This window comes from Myiozetetes cayanensis, unplaced genomic scaffold (genome assembly GCF_022539395.1).
Source record: "Myiozetetes cayanensis isolate MyiCay16 unplaced genomic scaffold, myiCay2020 scf7, whole genome shotgun sequence".
In the NCBI taxonomy this organism is placed as follows: Eukaryota; Metazoa; Chordata; class Aves; order Passeriformes; family Tyrannidae; genus Myiozetetes; species Myiozetetes cayanensis.
Window position 1 is genome coordinate 2,550,518 of NW_026087964.1, and position 21,879 is coordinate 2,572,396.

The window sequence follows — 21,879 nt, forward strand, 5'->3', positions numbered from 1 at the left end:
ACGCTGTCGAGTCTCTTGGAACACAAGAGGGAAAACAGGATCATCGTTTGATGGTTACTATTCCTGGCTGGTACCAAGGATGGGACTTGGGCATGCAAAGGAGCCAGACTCAGTCCTTGCAAACTGAGCTGGAATGTTGGGCTCTGGGCTGGGGGCTGCAAGGTGTGCTGGGCTTTCCATGAGAGGGGCTAATGGAAGTGCAAAAAGAGGGGATAACAATGCCCAGGAGTGGACAAGGGTCATTATTATCATCAGAGACCCCATGTGGTGATGTAGTCTCTCTGCCCTGTGTCATCTAAACATAAATGTGAGTTCTGATGGATATCTGGTTTGAATTAGGCCCACTTATACTCCTCCTAAACTGTACAGTAGCTGTTCCAACACTGAACAGTTGTGGTGCCAGAAATTTATCAGTGATGAAGCCTACTGAGAAATAAAACCCATATAAAGCACTCCTAGCAGCAGAGACCAAGATCTGACAACTCTTTATGATATGAAGGCTGACTGCACAGGCACTGCTATGGAAAAATGTGTCTCTGAGGGACAGTGGTTTGTTTTCAAATTTGGAAAGAACAAAGGGAAGAAACATCATGATGTGCATAAAATCCGTTCTTGAGGATTGAGTTATAAAAGAATATTTCAAGCTTGGTTAAAGAAATCTTTGTGAGTCCAAATCCCAGACATTTAATTGGAGATAGCTTTGCAGAGTAGATCTCGAAAATTGAGACATGGTGGGTTATCCCAAGCAGGTGGTTCCAGATGGCTTCTGGGATTCCCACACGCCACCAAAGATCACACAGCTCGACTGCTGTGATGAGAAGCCATGGAAAGTTGCACTTGGTAGCTTGTGAAACACATGTTGGCAAGTTAGAAATTCAGCAGTTTCAGCTTCTGTGTGTTGAGTTCTGTGCAAACATTCAGTCCAAGTAGTTGCTGCCCCTTCCAGTTTGCTTTAATCTTGGAATGTATTAGAAATGTCTTATCCTTCTTAAAGAGTATCCATCAAGCCCTCTGCAAATTCTGAGAATTCTGGCTCACAGACTTCTCTAATTTTTTTAACATTATCTGTTGAATAGATGTTCTTTATGGGTAAACTGAAATAGCTAATCTTGTTGCCCAGTGGTTTTATTCTCATCTTTATGTAAGGTATTGTATGCACTTCTCTTGAAGTAATGAATCCAAAAATAAAGTGTTCACACACAGGGTAAAACTCTTTAAAAAGTCACATATTTAGACCAAAATAACTGGTGTCATAAAGAAATCATAATTTAATCATCTTAATTCCATGTTGTGTAGAACACTTTGTAGTTTTGCTCGTAAGACAGCTCACCTGGTCAGCTCACCCTGACCACAAACCCTTGTCTCAACACACAAAAATACTTTATTTTGGTCTGGTTTCATGTCAGCACTATACAAGGACCTCTCAGAATGAATCTCTGAAAAATTGTTCATGAACTTTTCAAACTGAGCATAGTGTTTATCACAAATTTTGGATCTAAGTAATTCGAGATTTTGGTTTTAATTTTTCTTCTAATGGAAACTGCACAAATCTGCAAAATCTTCCAAGGCCTCTGTCTGTCCCATCTCACTTAATGATTTCTTTGAGGTCCCTAATTCTCTACCTGCAAAGACAGGCACACCAATCCCAGGCACAGTTCCATCACTGCACCTTTCATATTTGTTTAGATGGAGAGTTGCACATAAGCAGGGGGCAGACAGAATTTGCCTCTGCCTATGAAGTGTGCTATGGATGTGTAACACATACATATATGAGAGTGTGCGTGAGCTGTCGCTGCAGAACAGCTGACACACAGCTCTTTCACCTGTCTCAGAGCCCTCAGATGACACAAATGCTCCTGTCAGCAGTCCCCACTCCCTCACAGAAACATTAGACTCCTCGTTTTTTCCTGCATTAGTGGGGCACAGTCAGTCTGACATCAGATGGAGTCAGTAAAAATACCCCAGACTGTGTCTTAGACATGAGGGTGACTCAGCCAAAGACCTCACCTTTCTTGTTAAAGGTCTTTCTAACCAGCTGTTGGAAAGCCCAACAGCAGTGACTGTGAGACAGAAATCAACTTTAGAAACATTAATAGAGAGCCTGTCTGGGGCTGCAGACGTTGCAGCCTCAATCAGAGCAGAAACCCTGCTTTATGGAGACTTTTGGGGAAAGCTTGAAGGAGCGGGTCCTGTGTCTGCAGAAGCAGTGTGGTGATTAGGAGGCAAGACTGAGTTAGGACACGTGAATCCACAACCTGCTATATTGCAAAGCACTGGTTTGACACTGGTATCTTTGCTCCTTAGTGTGTAAAACTGAAGGAAGGAATTGTGCTTTCCATGCCTGGGTCCTGAAAGGCATATGTGGTGGTAGATACTTGTGTATTTTAAGGTTAATACCTTAGAAGATTTATGTGGCTTTCCTGTACTTGGAAGGGTCCCTGCCCATGTCAGGGGGTTGGAATGAGATCATATTTAAGGTACCTTCCAACCCAGACCAGTCTATGATTCAGTGATAAAGGCAGGGTCACCTAAAGCAGGTTACACAAGAGCACGTCCAGGTGAGTTTTGAACTTCTCCAGAGAGGGAGACTCCACAACCACCCTTGGCAGCCTGTTCCAGTGCTCTGCCACCCTAAACACGAAGAAGTTCTTTCTCATGTTAAACAAAGATGAGCTGCGTGCCCATAGAAGGAGACAAAACCACTGCTCCCTTTTCTCTTCTCATAGTTTCTTTTTGCTCTTACCCTGGGAGAAGAGACTGATCCCCACCTGGCTGCAGCCTTTTCAGGTAGTTGTGGAGAGCAATAAAATTCTCCCTGAGCCTCCTTTTTCTCCAGGCTAAACATCCCCAGCTGCTCCAGCCCTTCCTCCCCAGCCTGTAGAGCTGCAGGGCGTTGTTGTGACCCAAGTGCAGGACACAGCACTTGACCTTTTTTGAACCTCATTCCATTGGCCTCAGCCCATCGATCCAGCCTGTCCAGATCCCTCTGCAGAGCCTTCCTGCTGCCCAGCACACCAACACTGCCACCCAGCTTGGTGTCATCTGCAAACTGACTGAGGGTGCCCTTGGTCCCCTTGTCCAGGTCATCAGTAAAGATCCTAAACAGGACTGGCCCCAGTACCGAGCCCTGAGGAACAGCAGTGGTGACCGACTGCCAGCAGGAGAGTTCCGTGCACTGTGGTTACCCAGGAGCAGGGTATCAGTAGTGCATTCCAGAAATAGGGCATTTTATCTGCAGTTTCTGCCAATTACTGTTGATAAGGAGAAGTTTTCACTCACCACTCACTGTATCAGTTCACAGTTTAAATAACCAACTTGTCCTAAAAATAACAGAACCTGTGCTGCACCTCTGTTCTCCTGATGCTCAATTACCTCTTACATCAGCAACCTGGCACGCAAAGCCAACTCAGAGGAGATTTTTTTTTTGAGGGTTTTTTGCTGGTTAGAGGTGTTTCCCTCTCTTTTTTCCTTCTGTCCTACTCCCACTGCAAATCCACAAATTATGTTAGCAGCATCAAAAAAAAAATCCAACGAGAAAGGAAACATCTTGTCCTTGCCTTTTGCAAGTGTTTTATTCCCAGTGTTGCCAAGAGAAACCTTAAAATAGGAGATTAATGATTCCCAAAACAAAAACCTGAAGTTTTATATGATTCAAAGAAGGCTTATGTTAATTGTCCTTGGCTGCTGCCAGCTAGAATTGTGCCTGCTCGTTGATCTCTTTGTGACCACACTAATTAAGAGAATTAGCTGAGGGCTTGAGTTAAAGGTTATGGTTATAATGAAGAACACAGAGTCGTGTTCTTACCCGTGTGTTTTCTTTGACTGACAAGACAGCATAGTTCCATTTCTGAGGGGTAACAGCCCCTGCTATTATGGAATTTTGAGATGAAGCACTCAGGAAGGAAAAACAGATGGAATCCACCAACCCTTTTTGATCAGAGCTCTGAAACTCCTCAGGGCTGTGGAGATGCTTATGGTTAGAATTAAGGTATGGCTGGAACAATAATGCCTCAACATAAAAATGCATGTTAACTAAATCAGCCAATTAAAGCTAAAACCCTGTCATCATATGGGACCTGTTGTGGAGGATGCTGAGAGCTGACCCCACTTGGGTCACCACCTGGAAGTGGTGGCTTTGCACTGTGGCAGTCCCTTTTTCCAGGCACTCCTTTATGCTGGAGAGGGTTTCTTTGGATTTTATATTATTACTGTTATTACTGTAATTATCATTATATTATCAGAGGGGCTTCAGGTTGCACCTGATACCCAGAAGCATTGGAAATACCCAAAGCCAGCGTGGATGAGGTTTTGAGCAACCTGGTCTAGTGGAAGATGTCCCTGCCCATGGCAGGGAAGTGGAACTAGATCTTTAAGGTCCCTTCCAACCCACACCATGCTGTGATTCTGTGATCTGTCTTGGTGATAAGGATGTTTTCCAACATCTGCAAGTGCAGCTCTCGAAGTCACTGCCTAAATTTGCAACTGATCGGTAACTGTGGCAGAAACAGGAAACCAAAAGTGTTATTTTGACTGGATGTGTTGAGGAGTGTTGCTGCATGTGGGACTTTCCTGAGGAAGGGGCAATGGTAGCACCAAAGGCAACCTTACAGGTGGAAAAACTAAGCACTGCTGTAGCAGTGGTAACCCTTTTTGCTTTGGGACTGGCATCCCCATGCCTGGGAGTGTGTGTGAGCATCAGGAAGAAATCCTGAGTTTGATCCAGATTAAAAGTACTTCTTGTACTATTTCTGAGGGATTATTTTTAACTCAGGCCAATTTGCTAATCTGCCTTATTGGGAGCCTCCAAGATGTCTGTTTTGGGAGATACGGGATCAAGAGGCCGGGAGCTGGAAGCTGCTCAAGCCAGCTTTGCTGCTGAACAAGTGGTGTGTGGGAGCACACCCTCACTTACAGTAGTGAGGCAAAGACAAGAGGAGGCTCCTCAGGATGAGGTTACAGGAGTTTACTTGGAAATGCAGCCAGATCTGGTGTGAAACTTGGTGTTGCTGGTTCCAGTCCTGTTGTGTGACTGTTTAAGAGCAGATGTGATATCTGAAAGAAACTGGTTTGAAAAGATGGGGGGCAGAGAGAGGTCTGTTGTCTTCTCTGCACAGAGAAGGCTGCTGAAACTCAGGTCTGTTGGTGTGAAACCCCCCCAGTCCTCCTGTGAGCACCAAGAGCAGTTCAGGTTCTGGTTTCACATCTCTTGGACGTGATTCCAAACCCACTGAAACAAGTGAAAAGGCTCTGCTGACACTGGTGGGCTTTGGCCAAAAGCTGGCAGCAGGACCACACTGCCCTCTGCATTAAATAACTGCTCAGCTTGTTTCATTCCCATTGGTGTTATTTTTATAATGTGAATGGTGCTGATTTAGATGGATTTGTGACTTTCGGGATCTCTTGACACAAAGTACCATGTGAAGAGCTTGACACTCAGTAACAACCTCATGCAGACACAGCAGTAGGTTTGTTTTTGCCTGCTGAAGAGTGTCTTATGAGGCCAAGAAATAAAATCTGCAAGAGCTGCCTTTGAGACGAGGGGAATTGCTCCTTTTCCTCTACCTTTTCCTGCTTTTTTTTTTTTACCTTTGCCTTGTGCTGTCTTGGGTGCCTTTCAGTGGTGCCTTGAGCAGTCCTGCTGTGAGGATGGTTCTTCCCCAGGAGTGGATCTGCTCAGCACACAGTGGGCTCCAGGTTATTCACATCCATCCCACAGAGAGACCCTTCTCCTCCTCATCACACCTGGATGACACAAAGGGGCAGAGGCTGCTTTTGCTGTGATTTGGGGGTGGCTGCTGACCCCCCCATGAGTCATCACCACTGCTCCTGGGAAGTGCACACCTTGCTTTGACACAACCAAGGAAACACAGTGATCCCCTTCCCTCCACACAGCAGGCCCCACAACCTCTTCATCTGATCTTTGCTTCGCTCTTAGGTCAGCATTTCTTAATTTAGTGTCCTGGCACCCTGATGATAGAATGTGATATTTTATCTTCAGTGCCTGTTCCAACCTGTGCTTTTTCCACAGGGCAGAACTGCCCCTTTCCTTTGGGGACTGTAAATGTCATGTGGCTACTCATTGTTAGGGAAAACTGGAAACTCCAGGACAATATTTCCAAGTATTTTTCAAGGCAATTCTGTTGTTCTGGCGAATGTCCAATAACAAACACAGACAAGACATGTCCTTATTAACAGCAAGGGGCTTTTGCACTTCTTGTTCTTACAGTATTGCCTTAATTTGTGCTGCATCACAGGACCATCCATGTCCAGAGCTGATGCTGCCTGGGCCAGAGGATCACAAACAATGGAGCCACCTTCTGTATTGCCCAGACTGAGTGTCCTTTCTGCTTAAGCTCTCCCCAGGCTGAGATCATTCTCATCTGGAATGATTTCAGAGCAGAAATGGGCAGTGTGCTTTCTGACACTCTCCATTCCTCTGCGCAGGAGAGAGTCAAGGCTGATTCTTGGTTTTCCACTGAAAGACCAAAGGCTTTTCAGGACACAACAAAGGTGAGGGAACATCAGCAGTCGGGATGTGTCTGGTTAGTTCAGTCACCACAAACCAGAAAGGTGTGTGAGAACAACCCCTATGTACATGTTGTCTGAGCTCTCAGGGAATAAACTGTCATAAAACTGTGATCAGCTCCCTTCTGTTTAAAATCAGAGGCTGAACCCACAGCAGATCTCATGAGGTTGGTTGAGGAAGCCCAGAGTTTCACAGTAGCATCCAGCCAAAGTGAGGCAGCAGTCTCGTTGAAAGGGTGTGACCTATTTGTTTGCTTTTGGCCCCTACTGGCCTTTCCTGTGGACATGTTCAAATTTTATTTTCACATGCTGGCCCCAGTGGGGGAGCTGGTTCGAGTTAAATGCTGTTCCTTGCTTCCAGGTTGCTCTTGACTTGGGTCAGATCCTCAAGGCAAGAGAGAGCAGCAGCTCAGACATCAGTAAAGGGCCAAAGAAGGTGGAGGCCAGAGTATGAGGTGCAGTGGGATGTCTCTCCTCAACAGCAGCTCTGGTTTGTGCTGGTTTAAAATGACTCTGAAACTATGGAAAAACTTCTAGTGTCTACAGCACAGTATAATCATAACAAAAAAAAATCACACAGGGCTCAAACCTTTTTCTTCTTCAAAAGCTTTTTTTATGTGGAGTCACTGATGCCACTGTGAGCATTAAATTGAAAGGCTCCAACTGGAAGTTATTTCTAGGCTGTTTCCTGGAACATAAGCTGTCCACAAGGTGAAGCTGTAAAGTTCACACTTCCATGAGCAGCTGTGAATCACCTGCATTTGCACTGAAAGGTGCAATGCAATTCCCTTGGTTGTTTTCACCCTTTTGGCAATTTCACCACGATATGAAATGCTGCAGGACCCTCCTGATTTAGGAAGGTCAGAGTCTGTGGATGGTTTTCCTTAGAAGCTGTGTGAATGGCTGCAGCAGCCAGACTTGTACAAGAAGTCTAAATCTACTGAAAAAAAAATCCAGGCACGTAGCAAACCAAGCCCACCCCATGTTTATTATCATACAGCCTTTTGCACTGTGTTACCCATTCCTTACCCACACTCCCAGGTCCCTCCAGTCAGGAGTTGTTTCTGCTTAGTGGTGTGAGAGCACAGCCAGGGAGCTGAACCTCATCCCCTCCTTAACACCCAGGAGGGACACAGCCTGGGATGAGACACATTCCTGAGTGGGCTCCATGCTGGTCAGTGGAGACAGTGCACACGAGGGCCTTCGAGTCCCCCTTCCAAACGATGCCAAGTGTTTTCTAGGAGTCAGTGGCTCAGCCCGATGAGTTCCTAACGCTCAGCTCCTCTTTCAGTGTGCACGTGTTGCTCGGTGTGCCGACTCCTCAGAGGTGAGTGCTGGATTTCCTGTGCCCTGGTATCCATGCATCCCTTTTTGGGCATGGCTGTGTTCCCCAGCCTGGCTTGCTCCCGCCGCTCTTGCTCACTGGGTTTCCTAACACCAGGGAAACAAACAGCGGGGAAGGCCAGGGTTTGGGAGCTGTGTGTGTGCTGATGGCAGGTACTGCAGTGCTTCTCACCCTACTGACCACTGTTAGCCAAGGCTGGGGAATGTTTCTCTGGAGAAGAACTTCATTCCTTTCTCTTCTAGAGGATGTGCCATGTCCTTGCTGTGCAGTGTAACTCCTCTGCCATGTGTCTCCCAGTGCGAGTGTAAATCCACTGGGAACACAGCAAGAGCAAACCCTCCTCAGTCCCAGCCCTTTTTGCTCTGTTCCCTAGGGATTGGCTCCTGTTTCTCTTGGTGGAGAGGACATTTGTGTTTGGGATAAGCAGAGTACGTAGCAAAGCCCAGTAGCAGGCTCTGGTATGACAAGATAGGGTTGAACAGACTCTCCCTGTTCCAATCTGCACTAGAGCTGTTTTTCAAAAATGTCCCCACTGTCCCCAGCATTTATTGTGTTTACAAACGTAGGAATGCAGTGAATGGTTTAGCTGCTGGTGGTCCTTTCAGTGCCGTGCCAGTTAGATTGGTTGCTAAGAGCCGAGAGGTGTCACTTCTGCATTTTCTACCAGTGGCAGATGAAAGGAGTGGAGACCTCCAATTTGGGCATGCCAGAGGATGGTGCTGCCAAGCAGCTTGTCTGAGAGAAAAAAGAAATCCAGACTGGCAGTGTCTCATGTTGGTGGAGGCAAAAAGACCTTTGTAACTCCTTTTCTTCTCATCTCATGTGCTTTTTGTTAATTTTGCACACTAATCAGCCTGGGGACGGCGGCAGAGGGACTAGAGGATCTCAGTGCTGCCACCGTGCTGCAGCAATCTGTGCCTTCCCACTGCCTCGCACCTGGTACCACAGCCCTGTGCAGCACCAGTGCTTGGGGTGGTCCCAGTCTCCTTGCACCCTGCACAGGTGGCAAACCAACCCTCATGTTTGATTTGTCACCCTCCCAGTTGTCCTTTTCTGGGTGAGTGTGCCACTGTGCAGGACACTGAGGCCTGTTTAAGGTGGTGTCTGTTTAAGGAATTATGAAATACACTTGTATTCACAGGGCATTTTATTAGCACCCTTCTAATTTTAGCCTAAACCAATTTTATGGATTTGACTTAAAAGTGTTATTTATAAAAAAAAAACCACACTAAATCCTTATGGGCTTAGTAGTCATGAGTTAATCTTAGGAAAGTCATTTAATGATGCTCAAGCAGCAATCAGTCCGATAAGTTTACAAATTGGACCCAAAGTCGTGCTGATCTGGTTGAAATTGCGTGCCCTGTCTTTCAGACTGCCTTGCCCTGCTATTCCCACCCCCTTCTCCAACATAATCCAGTCCCTTAGACCATGTCAATAGGGATGTGCTGAGGCTCTATCTCATAGAGGGTTCATTCTGTCTCCACAGGCTGCCCTTTCTCTGTCTCCAAGGCAATAGATGCATTAATGCACTCTCAGACAGTGGCCTGCCGTTAAAGTGCTCCTTTGTAAGGGCAGCTTTGGTAGCCTGGAGAGCCGACTACGTCATGTGAACGTTTTTCAATGCCACGAAAAGCTGGGGGAAGAAAGAATCTGAATTTGTTTAGCTGGGGCTAAGCTGCCCTGAGCTATTGGCACTCATCTCTCCTTGGTGCAGACTTTTGTGTAGCCAGTCCCAGAGTCCAATCATCAACAGTTCTCATTTCCAAAGAGTTTGTAATCTAAATGGGCAGATAGTCAAACCTTACCTCAAGGAGGAGTATTAAGGGCTGGTTTAGAGCCTTTTTGGCAGGAGCAGTTGCCTTAATGCTCTGGCAGGTGGAACTCAATTGTTTCTGACTCACTGAAACCTCCACAGCTCTTAGGAGAGCGCAGGCTGGTGGAGCAAAAGTCTGAGCATTCTACTCCCGAGATGAGAGAAGGTTTCCTGAGGATGTGACCTGCAGGTGCCATGGAATGTGCATTTCTGTGGAGCCTGAAGGCCAGGCTGAGCACAGCCTGAGCTCCCCTGGGCTGGAGTGGGTCTGTCCCTGTCAGCAGTGGTGACTCCTCTGTCCTGGAGCTGTTTTCCCTCACAGGAGAGCCCTTTCCAGCCCAGCTGGATCACTCCCACCGGCCTCACAGTCCGCACATGACAGAGCATTGATGCAATTCAGGACATTCCTCCTCCTGTGCTCTGGGCAGCTTCACCAAATACAAGTGTGTTCCACCAGATGTACTCGAGCACATCTTCCTGACAGCTCCTGTGCCAGCTCCTCGTGCTCCAGTTCAGTGGCAGGACTTTGCTGGTGAAACTCCTTCCAGGTCCAGTTTCTGATTTATCTCCTCTGTGTTCTGTGGAAAGTCTGGCTGCAGCATTCAGGAGTAATGGTACTATTATGTAAGAGCCCTTTTTCCCCTTCAAAGAGGACAGAGTGAAAATCTCCAGGGATATCTGTTTATCTTTTGTCAGTGCCTGGCAAATGCTTAACACTGGTCACTATTAAACAATCTTGCTTGGGACTGGCATTTAAGAAGTAACAAATATGTGTGGTGGTTGGTATTCTCTCAACTAACGTCTCTTAGGGGCTGTTGTGAAGACCTGGGGCACGGTGAGAGGGAGGAACAATTTTAATCCTTGCAGACAATAAATATATCTAGCAGGAATTGAAGAATCAGCTGTGTATCAAGAGAACTTTGGGGGCTGCAAGTCTTTGAGGAGGCATTTAATACTAAAATGCTGGTCAGGAGCCTTAGGCAGGGTCAGAGATGTGCAAGGAGATTGGTGATGAGCAGGACTGGTTTTGGGTGTGCACTGCAGGGTTGTGAGATCTCACACAACCAGCAGCACAGCTCAGTGAGCACCTTGATGGACACTGGTGTTTTAAACAAATCACCTTATGGGTCTATTAGCTGTGTCCAGCCCCTTTGTGGTTGGCTGCAGACTGCACATGAGTTATTACAGTGGAAAGTGCTCTAAAAACACTAATTGGCTTTGTGTCAAGGGGGCTGATCATACATCTCTAAACTAATTCAATTAAATGGTGTGGGTGGTTTAATTTTTGTTCTTAGCCAGTTTTGCTTCCAGCTCTCATTAGGGGGATATTTTTTTTCTAACCTTTCTCTTCTTGAACTTAAAGAACAAACAACAACTTTGTGTTGCTGTAGGCGTTTTCTCCTTAAAACTTCCCTTTTCTGAATCAAATTTTTACAGGGCTGATTTGCATCACTTTGCACTGGTACTTCTGAATGGCAATTTGGGAGTTTCTCTGGTATTTAAAAAGAGTTTAATACTTACTTTAGTTATTTCAGGGAAGGAAAAAATGTCATAGAAAATCAGTAGGTTCTTTAGGTACGTTTGCATTTTACCAACAGAAAGGTAAAATATTGTTGTTTAATAAGCTCCAGCCGAGCCACAGATATGATAAAAGCAAAGATGAATGTTTCTGTGTTCTGAAACAATGTTCCTTCCCCCTCTGCACCCAAATGTTTTCCTCTAACAGTTTATTCTTTCCTTTTCTCTATGTAAATATTATGGGACTCTGATGTAAGTGTTACAGATTGCATGAATTTTCTTCTGAGGTGTTTGGAGTAGACTAGCATTTAACAACTTGCTCATTTGTGGGATGTGTTTGCATTAACGGATGACTTTGTTGATGTGGTTAGACTTGTTTGCTTTGGTTGCATTTGACTCCAGCTTTGGAAAGGATGTCTGCCTCTGTTTTGTGGCTGCTGGGCAGTGTGTGCTGGTGGAGTTGGCTGCTCCTAACTTCTTGGTTTGGCAATGAAAGCTGCTGGGGAAGTGCAGGACTTGGGTCAATGTCTCTCGGAAATGATGGTGAATTTATCTCTGTTGCAGGGGAAAGAAGCTGATGGCCATCGTATAATAAATATCTGTTTTCCCGGGCTTTTTACTCATTGTGCAAACCTCTTTATGTGAATTATCCCCTGGAAAGGCCTAACTTTGGAGTGACCTCACCTTCCATTACAATAATACAATACCTTGCTCCAGTCTTGTGTAGTCTGTGGCTGTGGTTTTCCCCGTTGCTCCCGAGGAATTGCAGTGATGGGAGGAAGAAGTAAAATAAGGGGAGGTCCAGTTTCTCTTGAAGTTGCCCGATTCCTGCTGTAACTGTATTTAAGTGCCCAGATTTTTCAGAGGGTCTAGATCCAATTCCTTTGCTCACCTGTAGATAAGAGTGGGTCAGGTCCTGACCTCTGCTGTACTCTTGAAAATCCATAGGAGTTACTCTGGATTTTCACAGCAGCACAGACCAGAGTCTGAATCAAAGTGGTTGCTGAATCCCACTACTGAATCCCAGTTGTTACTGTAGAAAGAGTTTTGCAAGGGAGATTTCTTAGCCCTTGTTTAATAACAAGATTAAAGATGATGATGCTAATCTGGCCCTACATTCCCCTGTCTGTGCTTGTTTTTTCCCTGTGGTACGTGTAACAGCTTAGATCCCAACTCCCTTAGTGGAGAGAGGAGTGTAATCTGGTCTGGGTGCTGAAAAGGTGTTTGCTGGAGGCAGCAGCAGCTTTAGTCCTGGTACACCAGCCCATTTCCCGTTTCTGCAGCAATCCAGCCCCTGCACACAAAGGTGTGGAGCCACAAATGTAACAGGTGGAGACACCTGAAGCACAGCCTGCCCTGAGATGGGGAGAGAGAGTCTCCCAGAGAGATCCAGGCGAAGGTCTGGTGTGTGATCCATGTTTTTACCCAGCCACCTCCTGGCTGTGACACAGTCCCTGTGGCTGCTTCCCTGGAGCAGCACACGCTGCTGGCTCTGCTGCTTTGGGGACATCTGAGAGTGACCTGAGGCCCCACAGTCTCGGATCCTAAAGGTGGCCCTTAGAAACACTCAGGAGGTCACCCAAGGCCAAGTGCTGTCCTCAAGAAGCGTGTGCCAGCCCTGACAACACGTTTTGCTCCTCAGTCTTTACCTTCTCCAGTAACAAACCTCGGTGTCCCAGAACCCATCCATTCACTTTAAGCCTCCATCTCCTTTCTCTCCAATGCCTCACATGTGTGTTTATTATTCTGGTTAATCCTCTGCTTTACATTTTCTCCTGCAGAGTCCTTACTCTTTTGATGTCAGAAAATTTGTCATGACCCTGTTCTTAAAAAATAACAACTTCAGAGCTGGGGCTCACACAGCAGCCTCCCTTCAGAGATGAGTCCTCTCCAGTTCCACAACAGCTTAGTGCTTCCATAAATGTGGGACAAAGTCTGGCACCCCAGATCAGCACGAGGTTGGGATTGCCCAGAATACAGATGTTCTTCCAGAGGCAGGGTGGGCAGGGAATCCTCCCTTCTTGTCCCAGGTCTTAAGGAACCTGTGTATTCCAGGTCTGCTCTCATCAATGGTCAGAAACGTAGTGGAAAGGCCTGGGATAGCCCCACCTCTTCCCTTTTCCAGTTCAGTGAGGCTGAAACAAAACTGGTTCCCATTTGGCTGGTTTTCAGTGCCTCATTCCCAGTGAGATGGAGCAGGGAAGAGGGTGTCAGCCCATCTTCCAGTGGACTTTACAGACCTCTCAGATGCAGGGATCAAAGCAATATGTGTCAGCTTGGAGGCTGAGCTCTCCTCTTGATCTTCATGGAAGCAGCTCCAGGACATGGATGTGACACTCCGGCTGATGGGGAGAATGGAAGAGCCTGCAGGAGGCTGTGCCTACAGTGAGACACGGATGGCAGAGCTGCCTGGATATCTTTTCTGACCAGCACCCAATTCAAGAAAGAGAACAATAAGGAAGAAAGCAATGGACACTGGAAAAACACGGGAGCGTTATCAGGGCTGACAGCTGCTTCTGTCTCCTTTTGCAGCACAGCGGCTACAGGAGAAGGGGTGCAGGGCACATTTTGCTGATTCCATCTGCTCTCAGCCTCAGTGTCTCCTCACTCTAGTCACTGAACACTGACTGGTTCTGTAACACATCTCCATCCTGTGCCATTCGAAGTCCTTTTTCCCTGAGGAAGACCCTGGTCCCCTGGCAGTGGCACGTGGCTGGAGGTGTGGTGTTATGCCACTGTGCAAACCTCAGTGAGGCCATTGAAAGAAATCCTGGACCACCTCTGCTAAACTTGACTCCTTTTGTTGGCTTAGAGAGGCATCAATGAGCAGCTTCCACATCCAAGATGGCCTAAACCAGGCTGCTCCCAAGTAGCTCATTTCCAAGTGGAGGGATAAAATAGTAAAACATTCCTATACTGTTTTGCCCTGTGGTCTGGAGAACATTTAATTCTCCCCACAGTGTAGTCTTCACACAGCAGTCACACATAGAAAGAAAAACAATTCAGTGTTATTCCTGACCTCTCTGCAACGTGACTGTCAACATCTTCAGTACAGCTGGGAAAAAAAATCAACGTCCAGCGCTTCCTGGAAACCTCTGTTGGTGTCTTCCAGCCTGCCCATGCAAATGGTGCTAAAGGGGTGGAAACACAGGGTCAGTGGGCAGAGGAGGGTGTGCACAGACCCCTGTCTCGAGCAGCAGCTGTATCCTGTGGGCTGAGAACGATTAGCTGCTGACTTTATTTTGGCACTGGAGGGAGCCCCAGTGACCTGCTTGTGACTCCTGGTGTTGCTGTAGCCAAATCACTTTCCCTCTGTCTCTCTGTTACCCAACTGAAAGAGCAGTTGGGGAATTCAGTTCTTTTGGGCTTTAAGAATCCAAATGGATTAATAAGTATTCCATGTTTAAGAACCCTCTTTGGTTTCAGTCTTTGGGCTTTAGTGTTTGCTCCAGCAGATTCTTGCAGTCAGGGTGAGACAAGAAGCACAGAGCATTATTTCTGTGTATGTTCATGCGACAGTTAAAGTACAGACCCAGTAATTGTGATTAGTGCCATCTACACAGCAAACACTTCCAGTCCTGACATGTTTTGGAATGAAAAAAGCCGCCTTGGAAAGCTCCAGCCCTGCTGGTAAGAAACTATGGAGATGCAGGAAGCTTGGTCATGTTGGGTTTCCTCTTATTCTCTTGCTTTGGTTTGTTCATTAAAAAATACTGTCTCATTCCACTGTCTGGATTTAAGGCAGCAGATTAATTTTGTTGTGGAACATGACCAGTCCCAAGTTACAAGGATAAGAACCACCAACCAGGTGTGTAGTCATGGGGCAATAATTCTCCTTCAGATCTATGAGCGAGGTTAATGCTCCATCACATTTACATTTACTTAAGAGTGACAGAGGAGAGACTTTTCCCTGCTCTGATCCTGCAGCAACACACCCACTTGCTGAGGGTCCATTCCATGCCTGGTGAAGCTTCTGGTGAATCTCAGACTGGGTGCTTGCCCTGAGATCTCTCAGCTTCGAGTGTGTTAGTGCTGCTGTGCTTCACGTGTCTGCATCCCAGGCAGCTCTCTCTGTGCCGACTGGAGGGCTTCAACACCCATTTGGAGTCTTCTAGAGGATACTCCTCCTGGAAGCAGTAAATGTGCAGAAGCTATGGATGGAGTCAGCAATTCAAGAAACCGGCTATTTTGTTTATCCCTGAGCCAAACAAAAAAACCTCTCTTTCTAGAGTCAACCTCCCAAACATCAGAGGCTGTGAATTTAGTCTGAATTCTATGTAAAATAATCAAAATAGAGCATATAGTGGCTTTGTAAACAGGAGTGTTTTGGTTTCTAACCCCAGAGCTGCTATTTACTAGAGTGTGTGTGTGAACATTCTGCCAATTAATCCCTGGGAGATGCATGGCTTTGCAGTGAGGTGACATTTGGCAGCCTGTGAATCAAACCATCACTGATCTCTCCATCCTTTGTCTTCACATTTAGGCTGTTAAATGGCCATGTTAAATAGGTGAAATAGGTGTGGACAATAGGTATGAGAAGCCGCCTGAGACAAACTGTGAAACAAAAGGCTCAGTGTTCTCAGATGATGAAGAGAACGATTGTGCATCCATGAACAAAAGGCCCAAAAAGAAGGATCCACCCCTTGAGGTACTTCCATATTGTCGAGGCTTGTCCTTCTGTGACATTCCTTGAACCTTCAACTGAACAAATACGTCTCTCTGGTCTAAAACCACACAATACAAACCATACATTTCTGTTTTTTCGAGGGTGAGTCTTGTTCTGGGTTTGCTCACTTTCCTCCGTGTGTGGATTTCCTTAAAGGAGTCTGAATCTGTGCCTGTAGAAAAATCAGTTATACAGGGTTTGGTCAGCAGTTGCAATCCCTTCTGATGGATTGTCCTACCTCTGGGGGATAGAAACTACTTTGGTTTATGGTCAAATAGAAAAAAAAAGGAGATTTAGGTGGGGTCTGAATAAATCCTCACAGTGCTGCAGTTCCTTATCTGTATGAATATTTATACCTTGCTGCATTGTGGGAATGCAGAAACATGGCACGGTCTTGGGTTTGAAAGTCCTATAAAATATAAATGACAGAGTGGTGAATGGTTGTGAATGGTAAGATCCTTTCAGAGCCTTACAGTTGAATAGGCTGATGCTGTTAAAGAAAACAAGGCTTTGTGTAAATGGAGTAGAAGAGCCTGTCAGGCCTTGCAGTGTTACCTGGTGCTGTGACAGAGCTCCAAGCTGAGAATTCGTGCTCCTTTACAACATCTGGGAACTGTTTCTTGTTGTGAAGCTTGCAAGACACACTTTTCTGAGAGAAGTAGGCACCACAGATCAGGGTTTTTCTTTTGTTTGTTTGCTAGTCTAACTCCTTTCTGTCTCAGTGTGGAGAACAGGGTTAATCCCAGTAAACCAATTCCGTGGAGTTAGTCTGCCTCCTCCTGGGTATTCAGGGCTCCTCCTTGTTAAAGCTCTCTTTGTCAGCTGCCCACAAGACAGAATTCTAGTAGTTGGTTTCTAAAATAATTTCAGTGGATTGTGTCCAGCCTCTTTCCCAAGCAAGAGGCTGATTTTTAAGAGCTCTGCCTTGAGCAAATTACAGGTGTTTCACCTTGGGGACCCCCTCAGCTTTGTAATGCCCATGAGCTGTGCCCTCCCGAGGTGCTGCAGATGGGTTGGGCAGTGCAGGATGCACTGTGAGGCACCAGAGCTGGCTCCCTGCCACCAGTTTGATACCTTGACCCATGAGCTGCTGTACATGGCACCAGTTTGACCTGGCTCTTTCAGCTGTTGTGTTATTAGCAATCCTTTGCCACACCTCTGACCGAGCGCCAGAGGGGAAGGTGTTGGTGTAACCTGAGTAAAGGATTACAGCAGGGGTTAGTCCTCAGCTGGTTGTTCATTAATGATCTTCAGGGCCAAGATCTGCTTCTCCACTGCTTCATGCCTGGGATGGGATCCTTGCCACAGGTGTCCCACAAAAGATGGGTGAGTTGTAAGGAAAGAAAATACGTTTTCCTGTTATGCCACTGAAGTTTGGTCTTGCTTCTCCGCAGGCACCGCCTAGGACCCTTAGACCTCGCTTCAGGAAGAAAAGTACCTCGTCCTCTGCCACTGAAACAATGTGAGTGCAATGAGCCAATAGCACCAAGATCCACAGAATGTCTCTCTTCTGCCTTAAAGAGCTACTCGTTCATAATGTAGGAAACAGCCGTGGGATGGATGTGCTTTGATGTCCAGCGTTGTAGACATGGCCTTTCTCTCTCCCCTCTCCGTGTCCCCCTGTGCCGCGCTGCTCCTGTTGGTCCGTGACGTGGGTAGGACAGTCTGGCACACACAACCTGCAGGTGAGGGGTCCTGGTTTGGTTTGCAGAGTGTGCACCCACCCACCCACGCTGTACCTTTACGATTTCATTTGTGTCTGCATAGCTCTTGCTCTGTGAATGCACAGCGGAAACAACAATAATCAGTTACTCATGATGATACATTGACGGTGTATTTATTTATGGCTTTATCATTGATGAAGTGGATTTGCAGAACCCATGGATTTCTCTTTCCTCCCTTCCTCCTCGAGACTGTGAATGATGTAACAAATATCAAAGTACTTTGACTGTACAAAATATCCAGGATTCTTTAGCGAAAGCTGAGCTGCAACGGCGTTTCCGTTTCTGCGAGTAAATCGTGTGCTCTGAGAAAATCATTGTGCTAAACCCACAGAGACAGAACCACTTACAGAGGATGAGGAAGAGACGTGCAAGAGAAAATAAATGGTTTCAACGATGTAATGAAGGGGGAGTCTTAATTTTGATCAGCCTGAGCCAGGAGGGTATTTTGTGGAAAACAACGGCAGGTAGAAGAACTAGATCCCACCGCTTGTGGCCAATGTTCTACTGCCACTTTTAAAGTGTGAGCAAGCCAGGCATGTGCCAGCTGCAGCCACAGAAGTTAGAATTGCTCTAGTGATGCATTTCCAGGGGAAAACAAACCTTTCTCCCCTGCTGCAACAGTACCGTTCCCAGCGCTCTGCTCTCCTGGTGAGGGGCTGCTGTTCTGCTTGCACGAGCAGAGGAGGGCGCTGGGTCTGAGCTGCTTCTTGAAGCCTGGAGTTTCTCCTGTAGCATGGGGTTTGGTTAGAACCACGAGAACCAGGTGGAGTGGTGTATTTGTATCCATATATAAATGAGACATAAAAGAAGAGGAAGACGTGGTAGGGTTTGTGTATTTGTGCTTCAAGTTGGTGTCTCTTGTAAGTGTTAAGCATGTGAGATTCACACATAATTTAATTAACGTGGCCCTTTGTGTTTGCTCTTGGACCTGTCCCATAGACTAGAAAAACATTTAGCATTATGTTAGGACGTGCCATCACCAGTGGGTCAGCACACGGGCTCCGTGGTGAACACTGCTCATGTAGGTCAGGTGCTGCAGCCCAGGATGGAGCGTGTCAGGCTCAGAGAGAACTCTGAAGTGGCCTTTGAAACCTTTCCTGTCCAATGGGTCCCTGAGGTCTCCCCCACAGCTTCCTACAGGTGTGGGGAAGAAAGGAAGAAATTAATTACGTGCACACACAAATGTGTATCTGACCTGGCTAGGAAATGGAAGAAGCAAGCAGGTATTTCCTGTGTCTGCCACAGTATTTGGCCTCATTACCTGAGAATTTTATTTCCTTTACATGTGCTGATTCAGTCATATTTTGCAATGTGAAGAAGGAAAAATTCTTCAAAAAGTAAACCAACAAAGCTGTCTAAGTAGCAGTTACAGAAGAGTCAGTCCTTGGAAGATACTCAGCAAAAGCTTTGAGGAGCTAAGCTTGTGTATTTTGTTTTGAAGCAGCTTTAGAGTTTATTTGATTTCATTTGGCAAACATTAAAAATAAATAGAAAAACTGCCTGCACTGTTAGCAGAAAATAAAATCCTGTTGCAAGCAAGCCATGTTTCCCTGCTATGCAATGGGCTGCTGTAAGATAAAAAAAAAGAAGCTGACAAGTTTGCACTCAATTATGCCAAATAACCCCAACAACATAGAGCTGCGTAACATCTGACAAGTTCTAATCTCAGACACGCTGTATTAACATCGATTCTCACTAAAACTATTAAATGTGCGTCTAATCTGCTGTTTTACTGTAAACTTGACTGTTTAGCATTTCTTAAGTGCTGAGGTGAAATGTTGACAAGGGAGTTGCCTTATATCTCTCAAAACATTCACTGTATAAATGAAAAAAATAAACCTTTTCATATCTCTGGCAAAAACGTATCAGTTTATCAGCGGAGCTGTATATTTGTGTACAGACAGACAGACAGACGTGTCAATGCCTGACCACGTGCACTTGTGCTCCGCTGTTCCGTACAGACCAGAAGGGCCACTCGCTTTGGATTCCTCACCTTCCTCACGCAGGTTGTTTACAGGTCTTTCCCCAAGTCTTGTCATTTCACCCCTTGGTTAAGAGGATAAACAGCACCGGTGAAGTCTTTTGTTCCAGTTTTTCTCTGGAGCCTTTGCCAAGGAACAAGCCCGATTCCAGCAAGTCACCTTCCTGCGCTGCTGCTGACCCCTCCTGGCACACTGGGGTGTGCAGGACCCGACGAGGAGAGGACTCAGGGATGGATGGATGCATGGATGGATGGGGGCAGCAGTTCTTAGCTCCCTCCCAGCTCCAGCTCTGAGGGTGTAGGCCAGCTGACCACTTCCAGATGTCTCCTCTGAAAACCAAGCAGTCTTTCTTCAGATGATTTGAAATAGCAAGAGATCTGAGTTGGGTAAAACCAGCCTGGTTTTGGGGCCTTTCAGGCAGCTGGCCCCTACCATCAGTCCCATAGGGCAGGCAGGCACCTCCTGATGTCTCAGAGACGGCTGGGAGAGTGGAACCCTGAAGGGAAGAGGACAGCCCATGGAAACAGCATTTACCCAGCTCAAGACTGCAGTGAAATGTTCATTATTTTGAGCGTGTAAAATCGAGGCTGAGGGGGAAGTGCAGCTGAAGATGGTCCATGGTAAACAGGCCTGTGAATTACCTCACCAATTTACCATAAATCCACTCGGTTATGAAGAGAATTAAGCTCAGAGCAGCCCAGTGCAGCCCTCTATGCCTCCTCTCCTGCCCCAGGGGCCAGTGTCAGCGCAGCTCCAGCGGTTGCCAGCTGCTGAATCGGGATCACATCCAACACAAGACACACTTCTCGGTGTCACCCTGGAACGAATCCCGCACTAACCTAAATTACAGCAGTGCAAACCCAGCACAGAAGGAATCAGGTAATTTATTCCTGCCAGGAGGGGGAAAAGCTGCTTGGAGAGAGATGATGCTCCTCCTGTAAACAACCTGCCGCCTCTGGCTGCTCTCTGACGCGTCCCCGTGTCGTGGTGAACCCTCGTGACCGAATGCTTGTTACCCACAATCTCCTTTTTGCTGTTAGTTTCAGGTCCCCTTTTTGCATCCAGCACCGTATTTGAACTAGCAGAGAACACTACGTTGGGATTTGCGTTTAGACAAACTATTTAAGGCTCATAATTGTGCACTTGGTGTGATTTTTCTTTCCTGTGATGGGTAGAAAAGGTCTGGTGATGCAATGGTACACACTCGATGCCTCACAAGGACAACAGTATTCCAAAGGTTGATGTTTTGCTGGTTTTGTTATACTGCTTGATATACATCTTGAATAAAGTCTTAATCTTTTCTTTATTAAAAAAAGACAAAAACAAAACATCTTTAGTCTGTTCAATGTATCTGGCAGGCCAGAATAATTCCTTTGATCGCTGTATTATTTTTATCTCAATTCTGGCTGACTGTATATAGATGTATTCACTAAGTGCTGCATGTCCTCCAGAACTTTCTGTATTATGAACTGGAAAAAGAACAAAATACAGCTACTGAACACTCTGAGTAATCAGTGAATTCATTGAAATGCTACAGCCTTGTACAGCAAACCACCTCTTGCTACACAGGCAGCTCTGGGGCTGATAACCAGGGACTGTCTGCTCAGTAATGGGTTAACTGTCAGTCACTGTTTTGAAACAAACACTTTTCACATGCTTTCTTCAAGTGAATCTCTGATGTATCCTGTAGCAAAACCAGCCCAGTTTCTTTGCACACTCCGAAAGGACCCTCTCTCTAATAAACCCTTGGGTTTGTTCCATTTATGTGTGACCAGGAATATGAAGTGTGAGCTGTAGTTAGGCTTAAAGGAAGAATAAACAAGAAAATACTCAGATTTGCCTGCTTGAGGATGTCATGCAGGACCCAAAGAATACGTTCTACTACTCAAAAGCCTACAGAGAACACAAAATGTGAGTCCTGTAATGAAATTTGGTGGCCAATGCATTTTAAAATCAGTTATAAAAACTGCATGTAACCATGAAACTCTGGAGTTTGGGCTCTTTTCTCTATGCTCTTCTAGTAGCATGGACACAGGGCAAGTTTATCTGGTATCATGACAGGCAGCAGTGCTGAGATGGACCCTGCTCTCCTTTCTCCTCTTCCCCCAGGAGACTCCACTTAGTGAGACACCAATCGGTATGGACACAGCAAAAAAGATCCTGGGGTTATTTAAACATATTTCTTCAAATAAATCAAGATTAAATATGTTGACTTTTAGTGTTACACACAATCACAGGAAACCACCAAACATCAGAACACGCAGGTGACTGGCGTGACCTTCGCTAAGTAAAACACAAACCGCAAC

At 46.1% G+C, this 21,879-nt stretch overlaps 1 protein-coding gene across 2 annotated transcripts in view; it reads left to right on the plus strand.

Moving 5' to 3' along the window:
* The window catches only part of REEP1 (receptor accessory protein 1), a 65,112-nt gene extending 44,032 nt beyond the window's left edge, over positions 1-21,080 (plus strand). The window contains exons 7-9 of one of the 2 annotated variants that reach the window (XM_050338108.1): positions 7,817-7,852; positions 15,710-15,849; positions 17,262-21,080. In XM_050338108.1, coding sequence (XP_050194065.1) covers positions 7,817-7,852; positions 15,710-15,849; positions 17,262-17,333 — 248 coding nt within the window. In that variant the 3' untranslated portion in view covers positions 17,334-21,080. The remainder of the gene's footprint in view (positions 1-7,816; positions 7,853-15,709; positions 15,850-17,261) is intronic. The other variant, XM_050338107.1, reaches the window with a different exon arrangement.
* The last annotated feature ends 799 nt before the right edge of the window (positions 21,081-21,879 follow it).